Source organism: Taudactylus pleione, unplaced genomic scaffold (genome assembly GCF_031769625.1).
Source record: "Taudactylus pleione unplaced genomic scaffold, aTauple2 ptg000536l, whole genome shotgun sequence".
NCBI lineage: Eukaryota > Metazoa > Chordata > Amphibia > Anura > Myobatrachidae > Taudactylus > Taudactylus pleione.
In genome coordinates this window covers 5,077,273-5,104,410 of record NW_028284938.1, presented here as the reverse complement: position 1 = coordinate 5,104,410, position 27,138 = coordinate 5,077,273, and the positions used below count along the sequence as shown (strand labels likewise).

The 27,138-nt window shown below is 46.8% G+C and overlaps 2 protein-coding genes across 2 annotated transcripts in view; one reads left to right on the top strand and one right to left on the bottom strand.

Moving 5' to 3' along the window:
- The window catches only part of HSPD1 (heat shock protein family D (Hsp60) member 1), a 58,631-nt gene extending 38,084 nt beyond the window's left edge, over positions 1-20,547 (bottom strand). Inside the window, exons 1-2 of the mRNA XM_088451039.1 lie at positions 20,266-20,547; positions 19,754-19,927 (exon numbers count right to left, since the gene is read on the bottom strand). Of these exons, the coding sequence (XP_088307165.1) occupies positions 19,754-19,927 (174 nt within the window). The 5' untranslated portion in view covers positions 20,266-20,547. The remainder of the gene's footprint in view (positions 1-19,753; positions 19,928-20,265) is intronic.
- A 202-nt stretch (positions 20,548-20,749) lies between these two features.
- Positions 20,750-27,138, top strand: part of HSPE1 (heat shock protein family E (Hsp10) member 1) — a 35,581-nt gene continuing 29,192 nt past the window's right edge. The window contains exons 1-2 of the mRNA XM_088451040.1: positions 20,750-20,902; positions 26,298-26,462. Coding sequence (XP_088307166.1) covers positions 20,900-20,902; positions 26,298-26,462 — 168 coding nt within the window. The 5' untranslated portion in view covers positions 20,750-20,899. The remainder of the gene's footprint in view (positions 20,903-26,297; positions 26,463-27,138) is intronic.

Sequence of the window (27,138 nt, the reverse complement as noted above, 5' to 3'; positions counted from 1 at the left end):
AACAGAGGGCCTGATTCAGCTTTGGAAAGAGAGATTTAGCACTTAACTGATTATCTTGGTGAAACCATGTTGCACTGCAGGTGGCGCAAATTTAAAATGTGCAGAGAGATTTAGATTTGGGAGGGAGGTGTCCAAACTGACATCTAAAGTGCAGTGTAATAAAGCTGTGCAGTATTTGTGGGCTACATACAAAAGCAGCCAGTATTTACACACAAAATTAAAAAAAAAAATTTAGTATGCATTTACACCCCTTGCATTGCAACATGGTTGGTCCAGGTACACAGTTAAGTGCTAATTCTCTCCCGAATCTGAATTAGGCCCAGGGTTTGGAAACATCTCGTCTACACATTAAAATTTTAATATACTTTATCACATACATTTACAGTACAAGGGATTAATCCCCTCAGTGATGTTGCCACCATTTTGACCACACCAGGGTGGCAGTGAATTGCTTTTTTTCTCCCTCCTTTTCTATGGCCCAGGGTACAAGGCAAGGCTGCCCCCTATCGCCCACTCTGTCATACTGATTGAACCATTGGCCTGCCTCGTACAAGCTCATTAGGGTATAGAGTTTTGCTTGCGGTTCCAGAAAGGATAAGTTGGAGAAATACAGCAATCATTTATTGATTTTTATTTCTATCACAATTCTCTACCCAATGTCCATAATTTAATAAACCATTTTGCACCTTCTCGGGACTTTATAAATGATAAATTAGGAAAATTCTTGTATTCTTCCCCTTACATGACCAGTGTTCTCTGGCCTCAAGAAGTAGCCGGATTGGGGGCCTTTGCAATAATAAAATGTTTTAAACCCTGACCTTATAATGATTTAAATTTGAACTAAGAGATATATCCATCTCTCTATATTAATTCTCCTCTTATTAGAGGCCCAGTTGTCTGATTATGATGTAGGATCTGGTTGTTTTTATACAGCTACTAGATACGGTCCCCACTTGCAGGCTCCCAAAGTGCCGGGTGGCAGGCAGTTTCTTGCCGGGTGGTTCATCTGCAAAAAACAGCCTGGGGAGAACACAGGTGTCCCCCTATGTGTCTTCCATTGCAGTGGGTATATACCTTTAAATATTTGGGAATTTGGATCTAATGTTCCCCAGGATTATGTGGCATTGAATGTACAGTGAACAGACATTATCCAGAGACATCTGTACTGCTGCGACACTGCAATAAATCCAAGCGGAGCTCATACTGAAGATTGCACAGACGTGCAAGGAGCCGGACATGGTTCAACTGGAAAGTTATCCATTGGATGAGAGTCAACTTGTGTACCACAAGTTGATCACTCTCTGGGGAAATTTAGAAAACTATATAATCCTTGCGCCCCTACTTACAAAAGACTCCAGTCCCTCCATATGTAAACTCCATTCCTGTGATCTCTGTTTCCTATACTAGACACTCAATCCATATGGTCATCACTTGCTTGTTTAGGGTAGGTCCGGATGTAGACAGGGACCATGAGACAACAGGTCTGGTTGTAGAGGAAGTTGGAAAGGAGTGTCTATAGAGAGACTTTGAAGACCGAAGTGGCGTCCAAGCCAAGCCGGAGCTACCAACAGGACCGTGCCCCCTTCTTGCTTGAACTTCCAAAGAACTCGAGGCAGAAGGGAGACTGGAGGAAAGAGGAACGCCAAATGGAAGGTCCACCTCACAGATAATGCGCTCACGAAGGCTGCGTCGGGGTCCCTTGTGCTGATCCCGTACACTGGAAGCTTGTGGTTGTGTTATGAGGCCATGGAGGTCCACGTCCGGTAGACCCCATTTGTCAACCAGGAGCTGAAAGACTTCTGGATGTAGAGAAAACTGCCCTGCATGCACGTTGTGACGGCCGAGAAAATCCGCTTCCCAATTGAGAATTCCCGGGATGAACACTACGGAGATGGCGTTCCACCCATGTGAGAATGCGGGACACTTCTGCCATTGATGACAGACTTAGAGTGCCTCCTTGGTGATTGAGGTAAGCCACTGCCGTGGCGTTGTCGGACTGAACTTGTACTGGCCTGCCCTGAACATCCTGAGCCAGAATGAGGGCTCTGTAGATAGCTCGGAGTTCCAGGACGTTGATTGGTAAGATCGCCTTGGCTGGAGTCAAACGTCCTTGGAAGAAGTGCTGGTCGGTCACTGCGCCCCACCCACGGAGGCTTGCGTCCATGGTGAGGGAGTGCCCAGTCTGGGATCCAAAAGAGGCAACCCTCGTTTAAGTGGGACATCTGTAGCCACCAGGATAGGGACAGGCGAGCCTCCGCAGAGAGGCCCATCATCTGGGATCTGAGCAGATGGGGCAGACCATTCCATCTGGAGGAGATCGGGTGTTGTAGGGGACTGGAGTGAACCTGAGCAAACTTCACCATGTCAAAGGTGGACACCATGGATCCCAAGGTCTGCATTGCAGAGTGAATGGACACTTTGCAACTGTGGAGTAACTTGCGCACTCGGTGCTGTAGTGCAGAGATTGTCTGCTGTCATGAAGATCCTCTCAGCCTGAGTGTCCAGGAAGGCTCCCAGATGTACCATTCTTTGAGAAGGGGTCAGGGAAGACTTTCCAGTTGATCAGCTAACCATGCGTTTGTAGAAAGGCAATGTTTACTTTTAGATGGCGTTGAATCTCTGAGGAGCTTGCTAAGAGCAAGAGATCGTCCAAGTATGGGAGTAGTCTGATCCCCTGATGACGAAGATAGGCTGCCATAAACCTTGGTAAAGCAATGCTTGAAATTGGTAATGTTGCTGTAGGACAGTAAACCGGAGACACTGCTGATGAGAGGGCGCTATAGGTACATGTAGGTAAGCATCCTGAATGTCCAGAGACACCATAAAGTCCCCAGGCTCCATAGCCAGGACAACAGAGCACAAGGTTTCCATACGAAACCTGGGCACCCTGATAAACTTGTTCAGAGACTTGAGGATAGGCCGATGAGACCCGTTGGGCTACTGAACCAAGAAAAAATGTAGAATAGCCCGTCCCCCGCTGTTATGAGGGGGACTGGAATTTTTACCACCAAAGTACAGCAAAGACTGGACAGCCTTCTGTAGGAGGAGGGCTTTGCATGGGTCCGATGGATGTCCTGTGCATAAGAACTATTAAGGGGCCATCTTAGGAATGAGAGGGCATATCTGTGAGAGACCACTTCTTGTACCCAGGCGTCAGGTGGTGTGATCCAGAACTGATCGAACTGAAGGCGGCCTCCCTCCCTGGGAGCCCCGCCCCGTCCCGTCAGGCTGAAGGCTTTGGTAGGTGGACATCTAGTAGCCCAGGCCTGTTTGCATCCACAAAGGTCTCCAAGCCTTGGACCAGACTACCGTGGAAAGGACTGACCTTTAGCTTTTCACTGGGGACGAAAGGACGACATCCGAGGCTAGTAGATACAGAGGGCAAGAACGCAGTCTTGGAAGCTACCCATTTTGTCACAATCTTGTCAAATTCTGGGCCAAACAGGATCTCCCCAGAATAAGGCGGAGACTCCAAAGCCTTTTTAGAGTCGGAATCTGCCTTCCATGAGCGAAGCCAAATGATATGACAGCCTACCACGGAAGTAGCAGATGCCTTGGAAGCTAGGAGACCAGTATCCAAAGTCTCTGCTCCTAAAGATCGCTGCATCCTTATTTTGAGAGATGTAGGACAGATGTTCCCTCAAAGCATCAGAGGGAAATTTATCTTCTAAGGCCTCTGCCCAACTCTCAATGGCTTTTGCCACCCAGGCCATAGCCCTGGCAGAATGAGTAATAGCTCCTGTAAGAGTATATAGAATTCAGGCAAGCTTCAATCCTTCTATCTGTAGTCTTCTTAAAGGAGGTTACTGTATGGCTAGGTAAGGTAGCGTTCTTAACTAGGCGTCTCACATGGGAATCCACTGCAGGGGGAACTTCCCATTTAGTGCAATCGGTAGCTGGAAGCGGGTAAAAAGAAATCAAGCGTTTAGGTAGCATAAACCTTTTACTTGGCAAATTTCATGCTTCGCTCATAAGATCAGATAGCTGATCAGAGTGAGGAAACTCTGGCAAAAGTAACCTTCTGTCACTTAAAGAGTGGCTCTTTTGCCAGAGGAGTGGGTTCTACCTCTTCTATTTGAATAGATTTTACAGCTCTCACAAGTGCAGGTATATTCAATTTAGAGGGTGGCTACTCCTCTCGAGGGGGGAGTCAGAGTTAGAGAGGTCTGTGTCTTCTGCCTCCCCAAATGATAACTCAGAATCTGATAGCTGGGTGGACTGTGAAGATAACAGCACGCTTAGGTTTACTAGGTAAGATTTTCTCCATTTACAGCATTTGTTGAAAGGCTATAGAGATCGCCGCCAGACTCTGCACAGAGGTAGAAAGTACATCTACCCATGGGGGAGGCAAAGGATGTGCAGTGAGTACCTGCTGTGGCCATCCCATAGGGGGAGCTACCACAGGACCCACTAGGTGGTCTGCAATTTCTGCAAAACACCTGTGAAATAGAATAGAAAAAGCTTTGCTGCTGGTGTCCAGTCTTCCAAGTACCACCTACACCTCCACCGTCTCCCTGTGGAGCCCTATGGACCCTGAAGAAATTTTATTTTACTGTAATTTTTAATTTATATTGATAATGCCAATATTCACATGAACTGGTAAATATACCAAAGAGGGAGGGGTTAGGATACTGACCCACAAGTGTTGGTATCCTAACCCTGTCGGGATGCCGGCGTCGGGATTCTGATAGATGGGATCCTGAGCGCTGGCATCCCGTACCCAACCCTAAAATGAAAAAGGGCACTACTATGTTGTATAAATTGAACAACCGCTGCAAAGAGGTGTTTCCATAAGAACTGGTACAGGGAAATTCTTGTATACAACCCAAAAAGTTCTAGTTACCTCACTGACTTGATTTGTGTCAGTACTATACAGCCATGGCCAAAAGTTGAGAATGACACAAGTATTGGTTTTCACAAAGTTTGCTGCTTCAGTGATTTTAGACTTTTTTTGTGTCAGATGTTACTATGGTATACGGATGTAAAATAATAACCATTTCATAAGTGTCAAAGGCTTTTATTGACAATTACATTAAGTTATGCAAAGAGTCAATATTTGCGGTGTAGACCCTTCATTTTTCAAGACCTCTGCAATTCGCCATGACATGCAGTCGAATTCTGTGCCACATACTGACTGATGGGTGTCCATTCTTGCCTAATCAATGCTTGACGTTAGTCAGAATTTGTGGGTTTTTGTTTGTTTGTCCACCCGCCTCTTGAAGATTGACCACAAGTTCTTAATGGGATTAAGGTCTGGGGAGTTTCCTGGCCATGGACCCAAAATTTTGATGTTTTGTTCCCCGAGCTACTTGGAGCACCTTGCCATAAGGCAAAAGTGATAACTATCATGCTGGATAAGGCATTGTTCGTCACCAAACAGTTCTTGGATGTTTGGGAGAAGTGGCTCTTGGAGGATGTTTTGGTACCATTCTTTATTCATGGCTATGTTCTTAACCAAGGGAGTGGGCTCACTCAAAATTTTGCCTGAGAAGCAACCCCACATGAATGGACTCAGGATGCTTTACTGTTTACTGGAGAGAACTGGCTTTTTTGCTGCCCTTCTTGACACCAAGCCATCCTCCAAAAGTCTTCGCGTCACTGTGCGTGAAGACGCACTCATCTGCCTGCTGCCATTCCTGAGCAAGCTCTGCACTGGTGGTGCCCCGATCAAGCAGCTGAATCAACTTTAGGAGACTGTCCTGGCACTTGCTGGACGTTCTTGGGCGCCCTGAAGCCTTCTTTACAACGATTGAACGTCTCTCCTTAAAGTTCTTAATGATTCGACAAATGGTTGATTTAGGTGCTATCTTACTAGCAGCAATATCCTTGCCTGTGAAGCCCTTTTTGTGCAAAGCAATGATGCACTTGGTTCCTTGCAGGTAACCATGGTTAACAGAAGAACAATGATTTCAAGCTCCACCCTCCTTTTAAAGCTTTCAGTCTGTTACTCTAACTCAATCAGCATAACAGAGTGATCTCCAGTCTTGTCCTCGTTAACACTCACCTGCGTCAACTAGATAATCACTGACCTGTCAGCTGGTCCTTTTGTGGCAGAGATGAAATGCAGTGGAAATGTTTTTGGGATTAAGTTCATTGTCATGGTAAAGAGGTAATTCATCTGATCACTCTTCATGACATTCTGGAGTATATGCAAATTGCCATCATAAAAACTGAAGCAGCAGACTTTGCGAAAAACAATACTTGTGTCATTCTCAACTTTTGGCCATGGCTGTATATCCACAAATTATCTGCATAAAGTCCGGAAATTGAGGACATTTAAGGACTAATTTTTCTACTACAGCCAAATATCTATAGGTAGGGTATTCATATAAACCCCAGAACAAACTGATGTCTGTTGGGTGGGTTTTCTAGCCCTCTCCACCTCAAATGTAATATTATGCACAGTATCAGGAACTTATAAGGACACTATTGATGCAGTTTAGGTAAGCAAAAATGTACTTCCCTGGTTAATTAGATATTCCTTCTGCTGGTTCTCTCAGTCCTGGTGCTTCAGGTGGTGGTGTGTGGGGTTTACAGACTATCACAATGTATAGTGGTATATTACCATATAAACCGAATGTGTACCAGTGTTTAGTACAACACATTTATTGGTACAATCGCTCACCGAGTCCCAAATTACTAGTTGAAAAAGTGGTCCATAAAAAGTCTCTTCAGTGTATATAGAACTCTCTTACGGTTAATAAAGTCCAGCACATAAATGTTCCATGATTAAAGTAGGTAAGGGACATGTTCCAACACGTTTCATCCAAAAACCGGACTTTCAAGGGTGTCCAGTGCTTCCTCCTTTGTCCTTTATATAGGCATTACTAATTTCTAACCTGTTTCAGGTGTCCTAATAATGGAAGCGACGTGAGGGCGGAAGTGCGGTTCCATGTCCATAAAGGCCACCAAAAGAAGACATTCCATCTTCTGGGGTTATTATTCCTGTATGGTTTCTTATACTGTTGAAATTCCTCTTTATTCCTTGTAACCCAACTGTATCTCGATGTTCTGGTTATCAATTTTATCTCACAAAAATACTCTCTTTAATACATGTAACCATTGTTTCCACTGTGTCCAAATTTTTGTTGAGAACCACTAAGTAAATTAATAAATATTTAATGTATATGCACTTGGCACTTAATATCCATACTATCATAATTAAATAAAGTCGACTGTATATTAGAGAGTCTGTGTATAGTATGATAACTAGGGATCTACACAAAGATGGCCACCAATAAGCACTGGTAACTAATCTTCGGTAAAATGGCATCTGCCTATGTTTAAACAGACACCAGGAAAACGGCAGTCAGTGTTTTTATAGCACTCTGTCCTTAGTGTAATCCGTAGCGCTATGACAAGCATATAAATGCAGCGGCTGTGGCTATTAGCTGAGCCACTAGGTTGCTGGAAGTTTTCGGGGACTTAAGACGCCGGAATACGGCCACAGTACACCATTGTATAAAACATTGCTGCTTTTGTCGAATCCTGCGCAGTTTAGGCTAAAATGGCACCGCCGTATAGATGGGCGGAAGTGCTATAGAAGGAAGTGACAATTAGTCTCCCTGCCGTAAATAGGAGCTCTGGGAAACGGCCTGGAACATCGCACCCTTCGCAGCCCGGCTCGCCACTGAATTCGCCTGAATTTGCTCGCTGCCCCATAGGGCACTTTCAGGCGAATACGGGCGGCCATCAAGCACGGCCACTGTCGCAATGACTCGCACACATGAGTAAATTGCACCTAATTAGATCGAGCAGTAGGGCTCGGTCCAATAGGTGCGATGTGCCTTTGAAACGTAGTTAAAACGCCGGTAACAGCCCGGCACATCGTAACTGAATTCACCTGATTTTGCTCCACTTTCAGGTGAATCCGGCCGGCCGGCCGTCAAGCACGGCCACTGTCATGATGACTCGCACACACGAGTACATCACACCTAATTGGATCAAGCCCTGAATGCGTTTAGGGCCTAGTGTTATACCGGTACTCTCTCCAACTGGTGTGGTGTTCTTACAATTAAAGATATTTTACTATGGGACCGTACATATATTTTGTAACCACATGGTTACTTTAACATTGAGTGACGGATTATTAAAATTATGAGGGATGTGTAGGATCTAAGACTTCAGGTACATCCTGGTAACCACCTGTTTATTATTGGAAGGATCACCAGTATGACTCCAGAAAAATCACATAGTGATAAGCACATGTAAAATGTTATTGTGGTACGCATAAATTGAGTTAAAAAAAAAAAAGAAGGTAATATCAAATTGAAAACACTAAAGTGCGTATGTCTCACCCTTCCTCCTAGTGATAATCATCTTTGAGATATTACAATTCCTTGGAGAACTTTGGAGGGACGATCCTTATTTCCAAAAAGATAAGTTTGTCTGATCACCTCATTGCGGTATGCATAATACTTATATGACCCATCTGCTAGTAAGTTAATACACTAGAGAGCAATGGTTTCTCTAAAAAACACACACACACACACACACACACACACATATACATATATATATATATATACACACACACACACACACACACACATATATGTTCCCGCTAGGCTGTTTTAGCGGGGCGCGGCGCCCTGCCCTCACAGCCTGCGGGAGCCATTCTCACCCGCGGGACGCAGTGTCCCGCGGGTGGAGAAACATGCGGTGACCCGGTCACCGCCGGAGAATAGACGCCGGGCGCATGGGCCCGGCATCTATTCTCCCTGTCTGCAGTGCTTGGGGGCTGCCCGGCGTGTCCGTAAGTGCCGGGCACGCCCCCAAGAGTGACGAAAAGGGGACGCGTCTTATAGGCACGCCCCCTTTTCCAATGACCACACCCCCCTTCTCGGTCAGCCGCGGCGCGGGCATGCCCTCTCTAGCTCCGGCGCCCTGCCTCCCGCCGGAGCTAGAGGGAACACACACACTAATAAATATATATATATATATATATATATATATATATATATACACACACATATACATACACACACACACACACACACATACACATATACATATACACAAAATCTAGATTTAGATATTTTATTTATATTGTATTAATAGAATCAGCTTTTAGCCGGTCCACAGTGTCAGTCAGTGCACTATTCTCTCGCACCGCTCCAACGAACCCTCAGAGGAGGAGACACCAAAATGCAGGCTCCTACTCAGTGTCAGGAGCCAGGTGCTGCAGTGTGACATTCTCCTGCAGTGTCCACCGGCCCTGAAAGGAGTGTGGACTGATCACTGCACCCCATCCCCGGAGACTGGCGTCCGTTGTTAGGAGTATCCAGTCCGTGATCCAAAAGGGGCGACCCTTGGTTAGATGAGATGTCTGTAGCCACCAAGAGAGGGACCTTCAGAGAGAGTACAATCATCAGAGCTCTGATCCGGCTTGTTAATCCGTTCCACCTGGAGAAGATCAGCCCCTGCAGGGGCCTGGAATGGAACAGAGCATATTCCACCATGTCGAATGAGGAAACCATGGATCCCAGAACCTGCATTGCCAAGTGGACTGACATCTGGCGACATCTACGTACTCGCAGCTGCAGCGTAGAGATCTTTTCTGGAGTCAGAAAGATTCTCTGCTGATGACAGTCCAGAAGAGCTCCCAAATGAACCATCCTCTGCGCAGGAATTAGGGAGAACTTTTTCCAATTGATCAACCACCCATGTGTTTGTAGGCAAGCAACTGTTCGTAGCAGGTGGTGATGAAGTACGTCTGGAGAACTCACCAACAAGAGGAGGTCGCCCAAATATGGCAGGAGTCGGATACCCTGACTCCGCAGGTCAGCTGCCATGACAGCCATAATTTTGGTAAATATTCTTGGAGCCGTGGATAGGCCAAAGGGCAATGCCTGAAACTGGAAGTGTTGTTGCAGTATAGCAAACTGCAGATAACGTTTGTGAGAAGGCATTATGGGAACATGAAGGTATGCATCCTGAATGTCCAGCGATACCATGTAATCCCCAGGTTCCATAGCCAGTATGATGGATCGTAAGGTTTCCATCCTGAACCTGGGCACCCTGAGGAACTTGTTCAGACCTTTGAGGATAGGCCGATGAATCCTATTCAGTTTCTGAACCAAAAAGAGTAGAATAGTAACCAGTCCCTCGTTGAGATAGTGGAAATGGTACAATTACCCATACTTACAGCAAGGACTGTATGGCTTTCTGGATCTGCAAGGCATTGGTTTTGTCTAAAGGAGGGCCTGTGCAGAAAAACTGGTGGGGAGGCCTTCGGAGGAATGAGAGGGCGTAACCCTGAGAGGCCACTTCTCTTACCCAAGCATCCATAGTGGTTTGACACAAGTACTGGGCAAACTGAAGAAATCTGCCTCCCACTTTGGGGTCCTCCAGAGGGAGGCCTGCCCCGTCAGGTTGCGGGTTAATCCTCCTGCTTGGAGGTTGGGCGTCTTGTGCTCCAGGCCTGTTTCTTAGGCTTGGCCGTTTTCTTGGCAGCGGACTGTCTAGGAAAGGACTGCCCTTTGGCTTTTCCTTGAGGACGAAAGGACCTAAAGGAGGAGTTACGAGACTTTACAGGAGCAGATGCTGAATGCAGATTTTCATTGGCCAATGTGTCAACAATATTGTCCAGGTCTGGACCAAACAAAATCTCCCAATTATAGGGTAAGACCTCCAGGCCTTTCTTAGAATCGGAAAATAGATGAGCACTGCGCACTGGGCTGTTAGCCTATTGATTGTGGTAAGCTGCTGAACAGAAAAGGCGGTATTACCCCTTTGGTAGATACTATAGAGAATAGGGTATTCATCGCTAAACCATTCTAAGAAATCGTGTAATGTATTTGTTAGTTGGCTCAGATATATAACTTGATATTAGATCGATCCTCATCTAGTGAGACTCAATGGATAGGTATCAATTAAAAATGCTTTACTAATCTATGAATAACAATACAATATGCAATAGGTAAGGCGACAGATATAGACTGGATACAATACATACATAAGCAATACTCAAATATGGTCTTATATTGAAAAATGCTTGCTGGCACTTCCAATCAATAATCAATGGTTTACAATCCCGCACTTTGGTGACTGAACTGAGGGCCTGAATCAAACCTGCTCGCAAGCGGGTCGAGGTTGCCCAAGTGCACGACGGACCCGGGTCCATCGTGCGCATGCGCGAGACCCGAACATATGGGTCTCGCACCAAAAGGGGCGTGCTGTCGATGGTGATTGTGGGCGTGCCTGCCCAGACGGAGGCGTTCCCATGGGAACGCCTACCGTCTGGGGCCGGCCCCACTGACATCACTAGTGATGTCAGTGGGAGTGCTTTTGGCTCTGATCGAATTAAAAGCACTCCAGAGCTTGCGGCAGCGAGACCCTACCGCAAGGTCTCGTCGCAAGCCCGATGGGCGCGATGGTCTTGACCATCGCGACCATCATTTTGGCCGCTCGCTATAGCTGTGGGTGGTCAGCCACAGCTATGAGAGCGGCCATGAGGCCGCTCCAAAAAGGAGCAGGGATGGCCCTGATTCAGAGCGAGCGCTCTGTCAGAGCGTCCGGCTCTGAATCAGGGCCTGAGACCCTAATGGGTTAATGAGGATTGCTTCTGGCATGTGCAGGAGAGATAAGCGGCGTCCCGCTTTATTCTAATGTATAATTAAGAGTTAGAATTGGATGTTATAAGTCAATGTTTGGTTATAAACTGCTTGTTGGTGGCTGCTGTGTCTTCTGCCCAGGATGGAGAAGAACCACTCAGCCTAGTGTATAGGATCTCCGGACCGGGGTTGTGTAGGCTGACCACGGAGTGAGTGATACGTCTATTTAAAGCCTGTATCCTACACTCCAGCTGTCATGCCCTGCAGTCCCTTGTCTCAGGAGGAGAACTGCTGGATGTGACAGTCCCCGATCTCAGCCCTCTTCCCCCTCCGTACGGAGACTCACCTGTCTTCCTGTTGCCGTGCGTGGCCTGATCCCTCCTCCTCCCGTGCTCCGTGTCCTTCCTCTGGCGGTTGTTGGTACCAGTCTTTAGCGTCCTCGCGCTCTGGTACTTCCTTGTTGATGTTCTTCCTAGGTCACGTGGTGCAGCTTTTCTGCGGGTCTCAGTACTTTTGTGCTGGGATTGTTAGGTGTGGGTTCAGATAAGAGTATTGGTGATCCTCCAACGCGTTTCGACCACTTATGGTCTTCCTCTGGGAGTTGTAGTAATTAGTATAGAGGGGTTTTAAATACATAGTCAAACCCCGCCTTTGTTCTGATTGGTCTAAGAGTGTGGTATTGACCAATTAGGAGATTCTCACAATGTCTCTGGGTCCCGTTTAACCCATTGTTTCCGTTTACCAATGGCTCCAATTGTTATGACCAAACACTAACAGATATTCACTGTATTTTTAGATTATCCTCTCAAAACACACAAACACACACGAGACGGGTGTTATCACAATTGGAGCCATTGGTAAACAGGGAAACAATGGGTTAAACAAGACCCAGAGACATTGAGTGTTGGATTGACCAATTAGGAGATTTTCACAGAGTCCAAAATCAGAACAAAGGCGGGGTTTGACTATGTATTTAAAACTGGGACTTCTGGCAGAAGCAATAGCCAGAAGAAAATCTTAGCAGTAAGCCATTTGAGGTCAAGGGGTTCAAATGGAGGACCCGAACAGTCAAACCCCAAGGCGCACAGGAGGACAAAGGGAGGCTGAATGCGAAGGACCCCTTGACGGAAAGTGCAGATATCAGATAGAGAACCACACTGAAAGGGCAGAGACATGCACCTTCAGTGAAGCAAGGCGGAGGCAAAGGTCCAAACCTGTCTGCAGGAAAGCCAAAACTCTGGATACCATAAACACTTGGGGACCGTAACCTCTGGGACGATACCATTCAAAGTAGGTATGCCACACCCTGTGGTAAATCCTAGCAGAGGCAGGTTTCCATGCTCCGAGCATGGTAGTAACCAGACGTGGAAAAACCCTTGGACCTTAGGAGGAATGTATCAAGAGCCACGCCGTCAAAGACAGACAACCCAGGTCCGGGTAATGGCAAGGACCTTGAGACAACCGATCCGGACATTGAGGCACCAGCAACGGAGTGTCGATGGAGCGACTCTGAAGCTCTGAGTACCAGTGACGTCTGGGCCAAACTGGAGCCACCAGCAGTACAATGCCTCCTTGTTTGAACTTCCGAAGCACTCGAGGAAGAAGGGAGATTGGAGGGAAGAGGTACGCAAACTGGAAGGTCCACTTGACTGACAGAGCATCTAACAAGAGAGCCTTGGTATCTCTTATCCTGGACCCATACAGTGGCAGTTTGTGATTTAGTCGAGAGGCCATGAGGTCCACATCCGGAAGGCCCCACCAGTCCACTAGGAGCTGAAACACCTCTTGATGAAGAGACCATATCCCGGGATGAATGTCGTGATGGCAGAGGATGTCGGCTTCCCAATTGAGAACTCCTGGAATGAACACTGCCGATATGGCTGGTAGATGGCCTTCCGCCAATGTCAGGATACGTGATAACTCTGACATAGCCGTCGGACTTAGAGTCCCTCCTTTGATGGTTTATGTAAGCCATCGTGGCGTTGTCTGACAACTTCCACTGGGTTTCCGTGAAGAATTAGTCTGGCTTGTTGTAGGGCCCTGAAGACTGCCCGAAGGTCCAATATATTGATTGGAAGAGCAGACTTTTCCGCTGTCCACCGTCCCTGGAAGGAGTGTGGACGAGTCACTGCGTCCCAACCCCGGAGACTGGAGTCTGTTGTCAGAAGGACCCAATCCGGATTCCAAAAGGGGACGCCCCTTGGTGAGTTGGGCCGACTAAAGCCACCAAGTCAGAGATGGGCGTACCTCCAGAGAGAGTACCATCATTTGTGTCCTTATCCGATGTGGTAATCCGTCCCATCTGGAGAGGATCAATTTCTGCAGAGGCCAGGAATGAAACTGAGCATATTCCACCATGTCGACACCATGGATCCCAGTAACTGCATGGCTGAGTGTATGGACACTCGGCGAAGGTATCTGCACACTCGCTTCTGCAAAGAGGAGATTTTGTCTGTGGTCAGAAAAATCCTCTGCTGTTGGGAATCCAACAGAGCTCTCAGATGTAGCATCCTTTGAGATGGGATCAGGGAGGACTTCTTCCAACTGATCAACCACCCGTGCATCTGTAGTACAGATAGTTAGCTGTAGGTGGTGGTGGAGTACCTCTGGAGACCCTGCCAACAGCAAGAGGTCATCCAGGTATGGTAACAGGCGGACCCCCTGTAGCCGCAGATTGGCTGCCATTACCACCATAAATTTTGTAAACACCCGAGGTGCAGTAGAGAGGCCAAACAGCAGGGCCTGAAACTGGAAATGCTGTTGACACAGCAAACCTGAGAAAACGCTGGTGAGCCGAAGCAATCGGAATATTCAGGTATGCGTCCTGAATATCCAGAGACCATAAAATCCCCAGGTTCCATAGCCAGTATAATGGAACGTAGCGTCTCCATCCTGAACAGAGGTACCCTGAGGAACTTGGGACTTGAGGATAGGTCGGTGGGATCAGTTCGGTTCTTGAACCAGAAAAAGGCTTGAACAACAACCCGTTCCCCTCTGGGATAACGGGACCGATACAATGACCACAGCCTAAAGCATGGATTGTACTGCCTTTGAATAGCCAAGGCCTTGTGTGACAGAAGGCCTGTGCAGAAGAACTGATGGGGAGGTAGTCTGTGGAAGGAGAGGGCGTACCCCCGTGAGACCACTTCTCTCACCCAGGTGTCTGTAGTAGTCAGACACCACCGCTGGGCAAATTGCAGTAGTCGACCTCTCACCCTAGGATCCCCCTAGGGGAGGCCTGCCCAGTCAGGCTGAGGGCTTGTCATCAGGCTTGGCAGCTGGACGTCTCTCACTCCAAGCTTGTTTCTTAGGCTTGGTAGTTTTCTTTGTGGTTGACAGCCTAGGAAAGGACTGGGTTCTAACCTTACCTGGGGCTCGATAGGTCCAAAAGGACAAAGTCTGAGACCCCGAGGGAGCAGGTGGCAGGCAAGCTGACTTAGCGGCTGCCAGTGTATCCACAATTTTATCCAAATCAGGGTCAAACAGGACCTTACCATTATAGGGCAAACACTCCTTCTTCGAGTCCGCATTTGCCCTCCAAGAGCAAAGCCACAGGGAACAGCGAGCCGCAATTGCCGGCGTAGAAATCCTGGCATTCAGTAAGCCAACATCCAAGGCAGCTTTATTTATATAGGTAGCGGAATCTCACAAGTTGCTCACCAGATTCAACTGTTCCCCGGTCGCACCCCTCCAGAGTGTTTGCCCAGTATTCCATAGCTGGGGGCCACCCAGCAGATCGCTATAGCTGGTCTGCATGCAGCACCTGAAATGGAATAAATTGACTTCAGGCAAACCTCCACCTTCCAATCTGTGGCATCCTTCAGGGATGATGTGGAAGGCATAGGGAGAGTGGTACCTTTAACCAAGCGCATGACGTGGGAATACACCGCCGGTGAAGTTTCCCATTTTGAAAAATAGTCCTCAGTGAAGGGATCAACATGGGCCAGACACTTCTGCGGCTGGTAACGCTTCCCAGGATTTTTCCATGCCACCTCCAGATGGTCCACCAGCTGGTCGGACAAAGAAAATATGGCCATGGCAACCTTTACAGGCTTAAAAAAAGGGCATGTCTGGACTTAGGTGCTGGAGGATCGTCCTCCTCTAGGACTACGGCCGCATGGCCAGCTTATATCATACCCGGAATATGTATCTTGGACTTTGACTCCCTCTCCCGTGTAGAGGAGTCTGAGTCATCCGGGAGCGCCCCATATTCAGATGAAACCTCGTCATCATCATACAGACTAGATTGGGATGACGGTAACATTTTTAAGCCGGTCTACCCTGAGGGACCTCCTGCTGTCGCACTTCTGCGACATTTTGCAATACAGTGGGAACTGTATTAACCCACTGGGGAGATAGCACCTGCATGAGTGTACCCGCCTGAAGCAAGCTTTGAGAGGGCATAAGCTGCTGCTGTGTGTACCACAGGGGGGGAACCACAGGAGGGACGTAACGACAATGGCCGTAAGTGCTTGTGCAAAGCACACCCACGGAGGCTCCTGCGGAGTGGCAGGGCCCGTAGAGGGAGCATAGCACCTCAAACATAATCCCTCCAGTACCATGTCTCCCACCCCTAAATCCGCTGTACATTTTTTTTACAGGACAGCCAGGCAGGAGCCAAATCACTCACTGCCAGACATAGTGAAGAGGATACCAATATACTGTATGTGACCCCCTACACAGAAATAACAGGCTGAGGGTGTACCCTGATAACATCCGTGTTAGGGCTCAGAAAGAATGAACAGGCAAAGTAAAATGCCTGACAGTTCAGAAAGTGAAACTCCCGACAGACAGCGCTAGCATACAGTCACATACAATGCAGAATAACACCTGCACTAAAATGCACTTACTGGTCAACTACGCAGACTTAGCGTCTGATAGGACAAAAGTGCTACATACAATGACCACTGTCCAGGAGGAGAGGTATACAGTGTTTACAAATACGCGCTATAGTGTGTATTTTACCCACTTTTGAGGACCGGGGACTCACTATTTACAAATGGGTGGGTCCCCGTACCGCGCTCCACTACAGCCAACCCCTTGCCGCCAATTAAGTGACTGACAAGGGCGGGCTGGGCTGCGAGGCATAGGGGAATATGCTTCCCGGACTGGACCCCTCTGTAATCTACCTTTAACTATTGGTAGTTACAGGAGTGGGCGGGATGTTGCAAGTGTGCGCGCGCAAGTATGCTTGCAAGTGTGTCTGTGCGCGCGCGCAAGTATGCTTGCAAGTGTGTGCGCGCGCGCGCAAGTATGCTTGCAAGTGTGTGCGCGCGCGCGCAAGTATGCTTGCAAGTGTGTGCGCGCGCGCGCAAGTATGCTTGCAAGTGTGTGCGCGCGCGCGCGCAAGTATGCTTGCAAGTGTGTGCGCGCGCGCGCAAGTATGCTTGCAAGTGTGTGCGCGCGCGCGCAAGTATGCTTGCAAGTGTGTGCGCGCGCGCGCAAGTATGCTTGCAAGTGTGTGCGCGCGCGCGCAAGTATGCTTGCAAGTGTGTGCGCGCGCAAGTATGCTTGCAAGTGTGTGCGCGCGCGCGCGCGGCAAGTATGCTTGCAAGTGTGTGCGCGCGCGCGCGCAAGTATGCTTGCAAGTGTGTGCGCGCGCGCGCGCAAGTATGCTTGCAAGTGTGTGCGCGCGCGCGCGCAAGTATGCTTGCAAGTGTGTGCGCGCGCGCGCGCGCAAGTATGCTTGCAAGTGTGTGCGCGCGCGCGCAAGTATGCTTGCAAGTGTGTGCGCGCGCGCGCAAGTATGCTTGCAAGTGTGTGCGCGCGCGCGCGCAAGTATGCTTGCAAGTGTGTGCGCGCGCGCGCAAGTATGCTTGCAAGTGTGTGCGCGCGCGCGCAAGTATGCTTGCAAGTGTGTGCGCGCGCGCGCAAGTATGCTTGCAAGTGTGTGCGCGCGCGCAAGTATGCTTGCAAGTGTGTGCGCGCGCGCGCAAGTATGCTTGCAAGTGTGTGCGCGCGCGCGCGCGCATGCTTGCAAGTGTATGTGTGCGCGCGCAAGTATGCTTGCAAGTGTGTGTGTGCGCAAGTATGCTTGCAAGTGTGTGTGTGTGTGCGCAAGTATGCTTGCAAGTGTGTGTGTAAGTATGCTTGCAAGTGTGTATGTGTAAGTATGCTTGCATGCGTTTGTGTGTACGTAGGCATCTTGTGTGTTTGTTTATATACAAACGTCTATCCATCAACAACCCCCCCCCCCCCTTAAAAATCCTGCATTTGCCCCTGCAGCGGGGAGCAGAGTGATCGTGCCGCGGGGATTACCAGCGCGGAGGAGTAGTGACCACCAGTGAGCTGCAGATCTACCAGCAGGGAAGAGTAGGACCCTGGGGAGTTGCAGTACTGGTGACTGGGTAAGTAGAGTGTCCTCCAGGGAGCTGTACACTGCTGGTGAGGGACTATTTACATTATTTCATTACAATGTCCTCCCAATACAATATTGTTGAAAATTAAGGGCACTCCTGTGTAAATGCACTGCTGTGTGTGGGCCACTATATTTATGGGGTACTCCTTTGTGTGATGCCCTGTAAATATGCCTACCCCTAATCTACTCCTTGCCCCAGCTGCTGTCTACCCTTACCGCCTCTCTACCCCCAGCACTGCCTGCCCCTTGCCTGCAGTACTACCCCAGCTGCTGTGTACCCTTACACCCCCCTTACCCTTCAGCACCGCCAGCCACTAACCTTCTCCTTGCCCCCTGTACTGCCCCAGCTTCCTACAGTTTCACCCTCCCTACTCAAACTTCCTCCTTGCCCCCAGTACCGCCCAAGTTGCTATCTATCCTCACCCCCCTCCCTACCCCCAGCACTGCCTGCCCCTAACCACCTCCTTGCCCATAGAACTGCCTCAGCTGCTATCTACACTGGCCCCCTCTCTACCCCCTCCATGCACCTCAATACTGTGTCAGTTATCCATCCATCACCTATACACCAAGGTATCCTTGTGGAGACTATGGATCCTGAAGTAGAAATACATTTATAGTGTTCACTGTAGCTCCAACGGCAGGCAGGGCACCGGAGATAGAGAGGGCACTTCCAAGGCACACTCGCGCACCCGAAAAGGGGACATGGTCATCGAAAAGGGGAGCGTGTCTATATGACACGTCACCTTTTCGTCACTCTTGGGGGCGTGCCAGGCACTTACGGACACGCCGGGCAGCCCTCAAGCGCTGCTGACAGGTAGAATAGATGCCGGGCGCATGCGCCCAGCGTCTATTCACCGGCGGTGACAGGGTCACCGCACATTTCACCACCCGCGGGACACTGCGACCCGCAGGTGGAGACGGCACCCGCAGGCTGTCTTAGCAGTGCGCTGCGCTATGAGGGCAGGGAGCTTTTTGCCCTCCAGAAGGAGGGCAGGGTTGCTTTTTGCCTTCCAGAAGGGCTAAAACAGCCTAGTGGAAATGCTAATTTAACTCACCCACGTGATTGCATTCATTGGTTTACACTGAGTAGCGCCATTTCTTTGTCCACGCTTCTTTTTTATCAATAGCTAATGGTTGATAGCCATCAATATTTCTGTCTCAATGGAAATTTGTTATCGTTCAATCGGCTAATGGATACACACCTGGCATGTTACCATGGCAGCATCTCCACCAGTCTTCAATGGCCGTCTCCAATTAATATTTTAATTACACAACTATTGGCATTTCAAACTATTGATATTATCCACATAACCAGATATTTTGCTTATAGAAGGTATTTCATGAAGCACTTAAGGGGATTCATATGACAACTAAACTCAAAAAAAAAAATCTATTTTTTAAAGGACTGCAGCATACAGTGTATGAATAAAGAGATAATAGAAAACACAAGTACAGATAACTGATGTTTCCACACAAACCATATGAATAGTGTAGGTCAGTGGTCCCCAAAACGTGCGCCGTGGCACTCAGGGGTGCCTCATGACACTTGCAGGGGTGCCTCAGGTTGTTAGTCCAGCACCAAATCAAATTATTTATAGTTAAAGAAATGTAAATATGTGGACAAACAGAAGTGCAAACCTGTCCACCATCACATAACTGAACCTAAGGATGACAGGTCAGCACAATTTACTTCACTTTAATACATTAGTAAAAAAAAAAAATTCTCGCCGATACTCTAGGGCGCTGTGATTCAAAAAGTTTGGGAACCACTGCTGTAGGTCATTAAAACATAATTGCAGATACTCAAATATTTCATTTGCAACAATTTGACCATATATACCTTTGGTCCCATTGTTACTGCCACTGCATCTGCCAAAAGGTCAACCCCTTGAAGCATAAGTGCCCTAGCTTCAGCTCCAAATTTAACATCTTTCACATAGGTTCGTCTGAGATGAGGTGCCAGGGCAGGAGATACAGGGCTCAGGCGGCGTAGAAGGGCTGGTAGGCGCAGCATCTATGGAAAGACAACATTTGTTTATCATACATAAACACAAATAATAAACACTAATATTACCATATAAACAGTGCAGTAACTGCAGAGAGCCAAAAAACAGCACTGTTACAGACAGAAGGGGAAAAAACGTATATTCTGTATTTAAGTGAAATTAAGTGAACAGCATCACGTCTCAGAGAGTATAACAGGTTACATATATACATAGGGACACTGGCCGACAACCCACTTATTAAATCTCTCTGCCCAAAGTAAGTTTCTTTTATAAAATTAATCAAAACTTAATAATAAAACAAACAGTGCGACAAATCGCAGCTGTAACTGTAATACGGCCTCCCTACCTTTCCAAACAGCAGCAGAAGCACAGCGCCAGGAAGAACCAGAGCTGCACGTGTCTGACAGACAGACTGACTGACTGACTGAGAGAGAGAGAGAGAGACCGGAGCAAGTGCTCAAACCTTCTACATCCTTTCCGAGTCACGTGTGCTCAACTATCCGGGGCCCCCTCGCCGGCCGGGAACATGCATGGCAATGTGGCTGTTCGGAGTGTACGCACAGAGGAGCGCCCGCAGCTCTGACCCGCCCCCTCACACTAATTTCATGCAGGTTGCCGGGTTCGATTTCCAGAACCTTCTGGAACAACTTTACTGTTCAAGGTCGGAGAAAGGAACTGACAGTCACCCGGATGTAATTGCTTTGCGTCTCACTCACCGACCTTTATAATATTTTGTTTTTTTGATGATTAGGGCACGTTCTACAGAGGGGAGTTACGTCCTATCGCGGCGAATTTATACATAAAGCATTTTACACCGGCCTGACGAGGATGAAGGGTGGGAGGGGAAGCTGAAAATAACGCCCACTCCGGGTCACGCATGCGCGGGTAGCGTTCTTTTCACGTGGGTGACAGAAAAGTATCAGTCTCACGGTACCGCTCGCAAGTAGAATACGCACGGGAGGCTGGAACGGTCGGTAGTTATGGTGAGTGTCTTACCTCAGTTACTGCACCCCTTCCCCCACGAGCGCCGCTCTGGTCTTCCTGTTGCTTCCTTAACAAGTACTTTACTTCTGGTATTGTACCCATCTCCCCCCTCATGTCTGCCTTAGGTGTACCCCCAAACGTGTGACATCTGACCATGGGGATGGACATCGATGTTTGAAAGATTACACTATTAACGTTTTTTTCCTGGTGGTTGTATTTATTTTCAGGATTTGGTGGTGGCTTTCCGATGTCAATCTCCTTTGAATAGTGTGAAAGTGATGTCTATCCGATGTTAAACTACATCTGAATTCAGCTATTCAACATCGAGAATGGCAGCAGGTTGCTATTGCGCATGTGCAACATGTTTCTTTTTTGTGCATTGCGTGAGCCATCAAATAGTGGATTTTTGGGGGGGGTTTTTTGTTACAAATTCTTTTGATGCGATAGTTACCATTGCATTGAAAGTATTGTATGTGGAAGGCCAACCATCATTTGATTGTGGGCTTCTGATGTCCATCCCTACAGCTGGAAAGAGTGGGTGTCCCCAGAGGTAAGTGCTCTGGAGCCGAGGTACTTGGCAAGGGGGAGAGGGCCAGCAGTACCCGGTTACCATACATCTGCTTTGGCAAAATACTCAGACCGTGGTGATCCCGGAGATGGTAGTGCTTGGAGAGATGCAGCGTGGTATTCCCACTGTAGCAGCTCTCAATGGTGTACGAGTAATGTAGGGATGAATATTGGAAGCCAGCATTGAATTGTTGCCCTGCTTCTTACAGCAAATAAATGCAATGTAATGGCTAATCGCCATCACATCGAAACAAATCTATGGTAAAACCATTGATGTTTGTACTTTGCACAGAAACTGTGAGAGCTTCACGCATGCACACATTAGCTGTGCTCTGGACACCACTTCTGGGTGTCCGCAGCTGAAAAAAAGAGCAGCCAGCCATTGGATGAGCATTGCAATAATTGGATGGAAAAAGTACTTCCATTGGATCAGGAACATCGATGGTTGCCAACCATCAGTTCAACTATCCATTCCTATAGCAGTGTAGCCCTGCCATATGCATGCTGTAACTGCCAGGTCGCACCCGGGATTATGTTCACACGCCCGTCCTGGGTATAACTCTGCTAAGACCCCTGTCAGGTGACACAGCACTAATACCCGGTCGCTTACACCATCAGCGTCACTTAAGCTGCATAGGAATAGCACCGGAGTTTCCTATGCAGAGAACGGGATCCGGGTCGCATCAACTCATGAGCACGGTTGAACACGAGTTCAACCCTTCTCGTGACTAGGGTTGAAATGCCGGGTCAGTCGACCCATCTTATTTCAACCCTGCCCTTTCACACCGCACTATAACACGGGTTGCTGCGCGCTCGCGTGCAAAAACCCAGGTTATTGGAGCTAGTGGAAAAGGGATATTATTAGCATGGACGAGCCCTGAGAACACTTATTAATGAGTAGTAGTAGGGCATCTGAGAACACTTCTAGTAGTATTATGGTGCATGCACACTGTCACATCTGTCAGATGAACGATTGAACTATTTTTCCAACAATGTGAAAGATTTTACAAACTATTTGAACGATTTCAGACTGTATTAAAATGAATGAAATTGACCAAATCTGACTGTGCAAACACATCAGATGTCAGATATCATTATCTGACAAACGGGAATGCGCATCAGGCACGCATGTCAGATTTTCTTTTGAACGGTTTTTAAAATCGTTATTATTCAAATCTGAAAGAAAATCTGACCGTGTATGCACCTTTAGTAGAGCACTTACAAATCTTTTACACTCTGTTTTAAAAAAAAGGTTGTAGCAGGAGCACCAGAAATAGATTTGATGCAGAGAAATAGAAGATTCTATCTTATGTGGAAATGCAGTTTTAATTGACCTGGGCTTAATGCTGGGCATACACTATACAATTATCTGTCCAATCTGGCTGGTTGGAATGAAAACCTGGTAATGTATGGGAGCAAATGACAATCGACCATTTGCTCACAAACACTGGAAAACACAAAAATGGTCGTTCAGACAAATTGGTTAAAACACACGAATTTAACCAATTTGAACAATAGTTTTTTTGTCAGTTATCCAGTTTTTAAAGTCATATGATCGACTGTCATTTGCTCCCATACATTACCAGGTCTTCATTCCAACCAGATAGATATCTGACAGATAATTGTATAGTGTATACCCAGCATAAGTGATTAGTGTAACAAGTTTGCAGTACTACATTTTTCCACTGCTCCTGTGAATTGACCTACAGTAATGCCCCCAGATCAAAATTAGCATATCTGCCAAATTGTCATGTTATAGTTTGCCTATTTATAGTTACATTACCTGGCTGAAGTTGAGAACATGGGGTACACTGACCTTTTACCACAGAAATATCTGTGGAAATAAATACACATACACACACACACACTTAGGTTATATTACAAGTTTACATAACGGTTATTGTGCCTCATGCTCTCAACTCTTACCCATCACCTTTTGTTGTATATTTTCCTAATGAATTTTATTTTTCATTGCGATCTACTTGACATGTTGAGAGACCAGTGTTTCCACTGTCCCTGTTAATTTCTTTTCAGTTATGTAAGCTAGTTTATTCTTAGTTATTCCACCAAAATGAAGAAACAAATTCATTAACTCTGGACATTACAAGGTCACATTGACAAGGTCAACAATGGTGTAGGAGCTGCCCAGATAGTAGTGGGATTACATGCTAGAGTGGTCTGTGAAACTAAATTTATTTAATGCTTATTTAGTACAACCATATAGAACACTAAAACCTTGGTTATAAATAACATTTTTGTAGAAATTATGGCTTGCCTACTATTTTCATGTTTTTAGTGTAGTATTCAAGATGCGCAGCCTATATTAGTATCCCGCCCATATTCTCTTTAAAAGCATTTCTCTATGCATTTTGGGATTTAATTTAAACTATAAATGCAAACTTTATTGTTGAAATAAGGTTTGTATTTTATGAATTATTAACGATGCTGTATTCTGCTGTCTGTGAAGAGCTGTGGTTGAAAGCTAAAAAATTTTTCTAGGCAAATACCTATAGTGGTGCTAGAAACTTTAGCTGATTTTCCTGAATGAGTGATTTAATGTGACTTTAAAGCCGCCCATACACGGTGCAATATGCACCGTGCGGCGCGACGTGAGATCCGACACCCGATTTGCCAGCTACCCCCACCCACACAGCGCTGCATGGGATCGCACGTTGCATCCCCTGATCAACTGAACCTGCAGTAAGATCTGGGGGTGGGATGTACGACTCCACGGGTGCGCATTCTGTTCGATATCGTGCCCATACACGGTATGATAAACAGCAAAATCGTACTAATCCTTCGGATCGGCTGCCTTATCGCCCAGTGGTCAATCCTCAAGAGGCAGGTGGACAAACAAAAAACCACAAATTCTGACAAACTCCAAGCATTGATTAGGCAAGAGTGGGCGGCCATCAGACAGTATGTGGCCCAGAATTTGATTGACAGCATGCCAGGGCGAATTGCAGAGTTCTTGAAAAAGAAGGGTCAACACTGCAAATATACTCTTTGCATAAACTTAATGTAATTGTCAATAAAAGGCTTTGACACTTATGAAATGCTTGTAATTTTACTTCAGTATACCATAGTAACATCTGGCAAAAAGGTCTAAAAACCCTGAAGCAGCAAACTGTGAAAACCAATACTTGTGTCATTCTCAAAACTTTTGGCCATGTCTGTATACACACTGTTATGGTTGTTGGATTGAGTCCGAAATAATTTCCCTGTTCTGTCTCAATATATTCCGCCTGACAGCGATCCGGCTTATATAGAATGGGCCGTTTCTGTATGCACTCTCAGCGAGCTCCCAGCTCGTCGGCTAGAGGCCAGAACTAATAATAGATTGCTTGTGATACCAGCGGGGAAAGGACAGTCCATACACTTAAAGCTGTGAATTATCCAATGTGTACTGCTTTACCTATAAACATCCAGGATGCTGAAACCATCGAGGGTGAAAAGTTATGGGTCTGACGCGTTTCGCCTTTTACCAACAGAGGCTTCCTCAAATCTGCAGGCCTCTTGCTGACGAGCTGGGAGCGTGAGTGCATACAGAGACGGCCCATTCTATATAAGCCGGATCGCTGTCAGATGGAATATATTGAGCCAGAACAGGGTAATTATTTCGGACTCAGGCCCTGATTCAGAGGCGCTCGCTCTGAATCAGGGTGGGCGCCTGTTTTTTTTAGTTGCGGCCTCTTGGCCGCTCGCATAGCTGTGGGCTACCACCCACAGCTTATGCGAGCGGCCAGGTGATGGTCGCGATGGCCAAGACCATCGCGACCATCGGGGTTGCGACGAGTCCCTTGCGGTAGGGTCTCGTGGCCGCAAGCCCCAGTGGACTTCCTGCTCTAATAGACCAGGAAGTCCACCTACTGACATCACAAGTGATGTCAGTAGGGCCGCCCACAAACTGCAGGCGTTCCTGCAGGAACGCCTCCGTTTGCCCAGCCAATCCCCCTTCCTGCCTTCCAAACGGGGCGAGCTGTCGATCAGCATCGACAGCCGCCCCTTTTTGGATGCGAGCGCCGGAGCGAGTGCTTTTTGCGCTCGCTTCGGGGCTCGCGCACTGGCACACCATCGACCCGCTTGCGAGCGGGTCTGAATCAGGCCCAGAATCCATCAACCATAACAGTGTGTGTATGCTGCCAATATATCTTTTAAGACTTGTACATCAAAGCTATATGGGACTTTTTTGGATGCACCAGATTATGGCCATATGGTGAGAGATTTTTCTCTTCCAATACTTGTTTATCGATGAAGCACTGAAGAAATTATGTGAAAATCAGACCTGATTGCATTATTTTTATTAATATTGTTTTGCTGATCTACATTGTCTAGATACAATATAGTATGTGATTGAATGTTTTCATTTATATTTAGTTCAGACTGATATTTATTTATGCCATCTCTCAAATAAATGTTTTATAATTAGCGCAGTAATGACACAGTAATATTTGTAGTTTTCCTAATATAATTGCATTAAAAGCTTGTCCATTGAGAGTAAACAAACCTATGCTAATAATGTGATGTCCTGTGTTCAAAAAAACAGTCAAAACACTGCCTGGAGTCCAAAGACTGAATTGTGACATTTGAAATTGTGGTTATCTTTCTGGTCTGCTCTTCACTTTTCAATAGTTATGTCTACAAAATGGTTACACTAAAATTAATCTTGAATCTCCAAGAATATAAAATCTAATTTTACTAAATATGATCAGAAAGTGATGCTGCCTGAAGAAATTCTAAATTGTTACCTTTGTTGTCAGTCCATATGTTTATCCACTGTGTTTGTAACTTTTAACATGGAGAGTGTAAATGTTTTTCTATTGACAGGCAGCAAAAGCTTTCAAAAAATTTCTCCCATTATTTGATCGTGTTCTTGTTGAACGGCTTGCTCAAGAAACAGTCACCAAAGGAGGCATTATGCTTCCTGATAAAGCTCAAGGCAAAGTGTTGCAAGCTACAGTGGTTGCAGTTGGAGAGGGATCTAAAGGAAAGGTAATTGGTGGTGTGGGGGGGGGGTTGAGATTTGGTTTTATTATATAATGTTGCACTAGCATTGAAATTAAATAATAACATGCAAGCATGGCTCTATGGAATTTTACATAGCTGCTTGGCTGTTTAGGTTGACATTTAAGATCTCTCAAGCTTTTTCCAAAGTTTTTCTGTCCATAATCATTGCAGTTTCATCAATGGAAACTGCAAAAACTATGCAGAGAAACATGTAAGGATTGGGACCCTTCTAGGAATTGAAATGAAGTTGTTTATACATATCTATTGCTCATAATTAGCATCGGCTAAATGAGCAAGCAGGCACCATTTGAATAGGGGCTGCCGCATAATATGTTCTGACATACAGATGTGTCCTTGCTTATTTAGCCTCAATACGCCATTCAGCGCAATATGCCTGGTGTGAGTGAGCCGCCAAGTCCAGTGCAACTCTGCTAGCGTCAGGCATCTTCTTTTTTTGTTTTTAAGTTTTTATTTTGACAAAAATTCATCTAGATTGCAATGGACACTCTGTGCTGATTCATTTAATATGCAACACTTCTATAATTGGGTGCGACTGAGTTTGTAAATAGAACTAAGCGTGGAAAAAAGCTGTGGCCGCTGCATCATTGCACTTCACACACTGATTCAGAGACTCGGTCGCACACAGATAAACAAGTGTTGC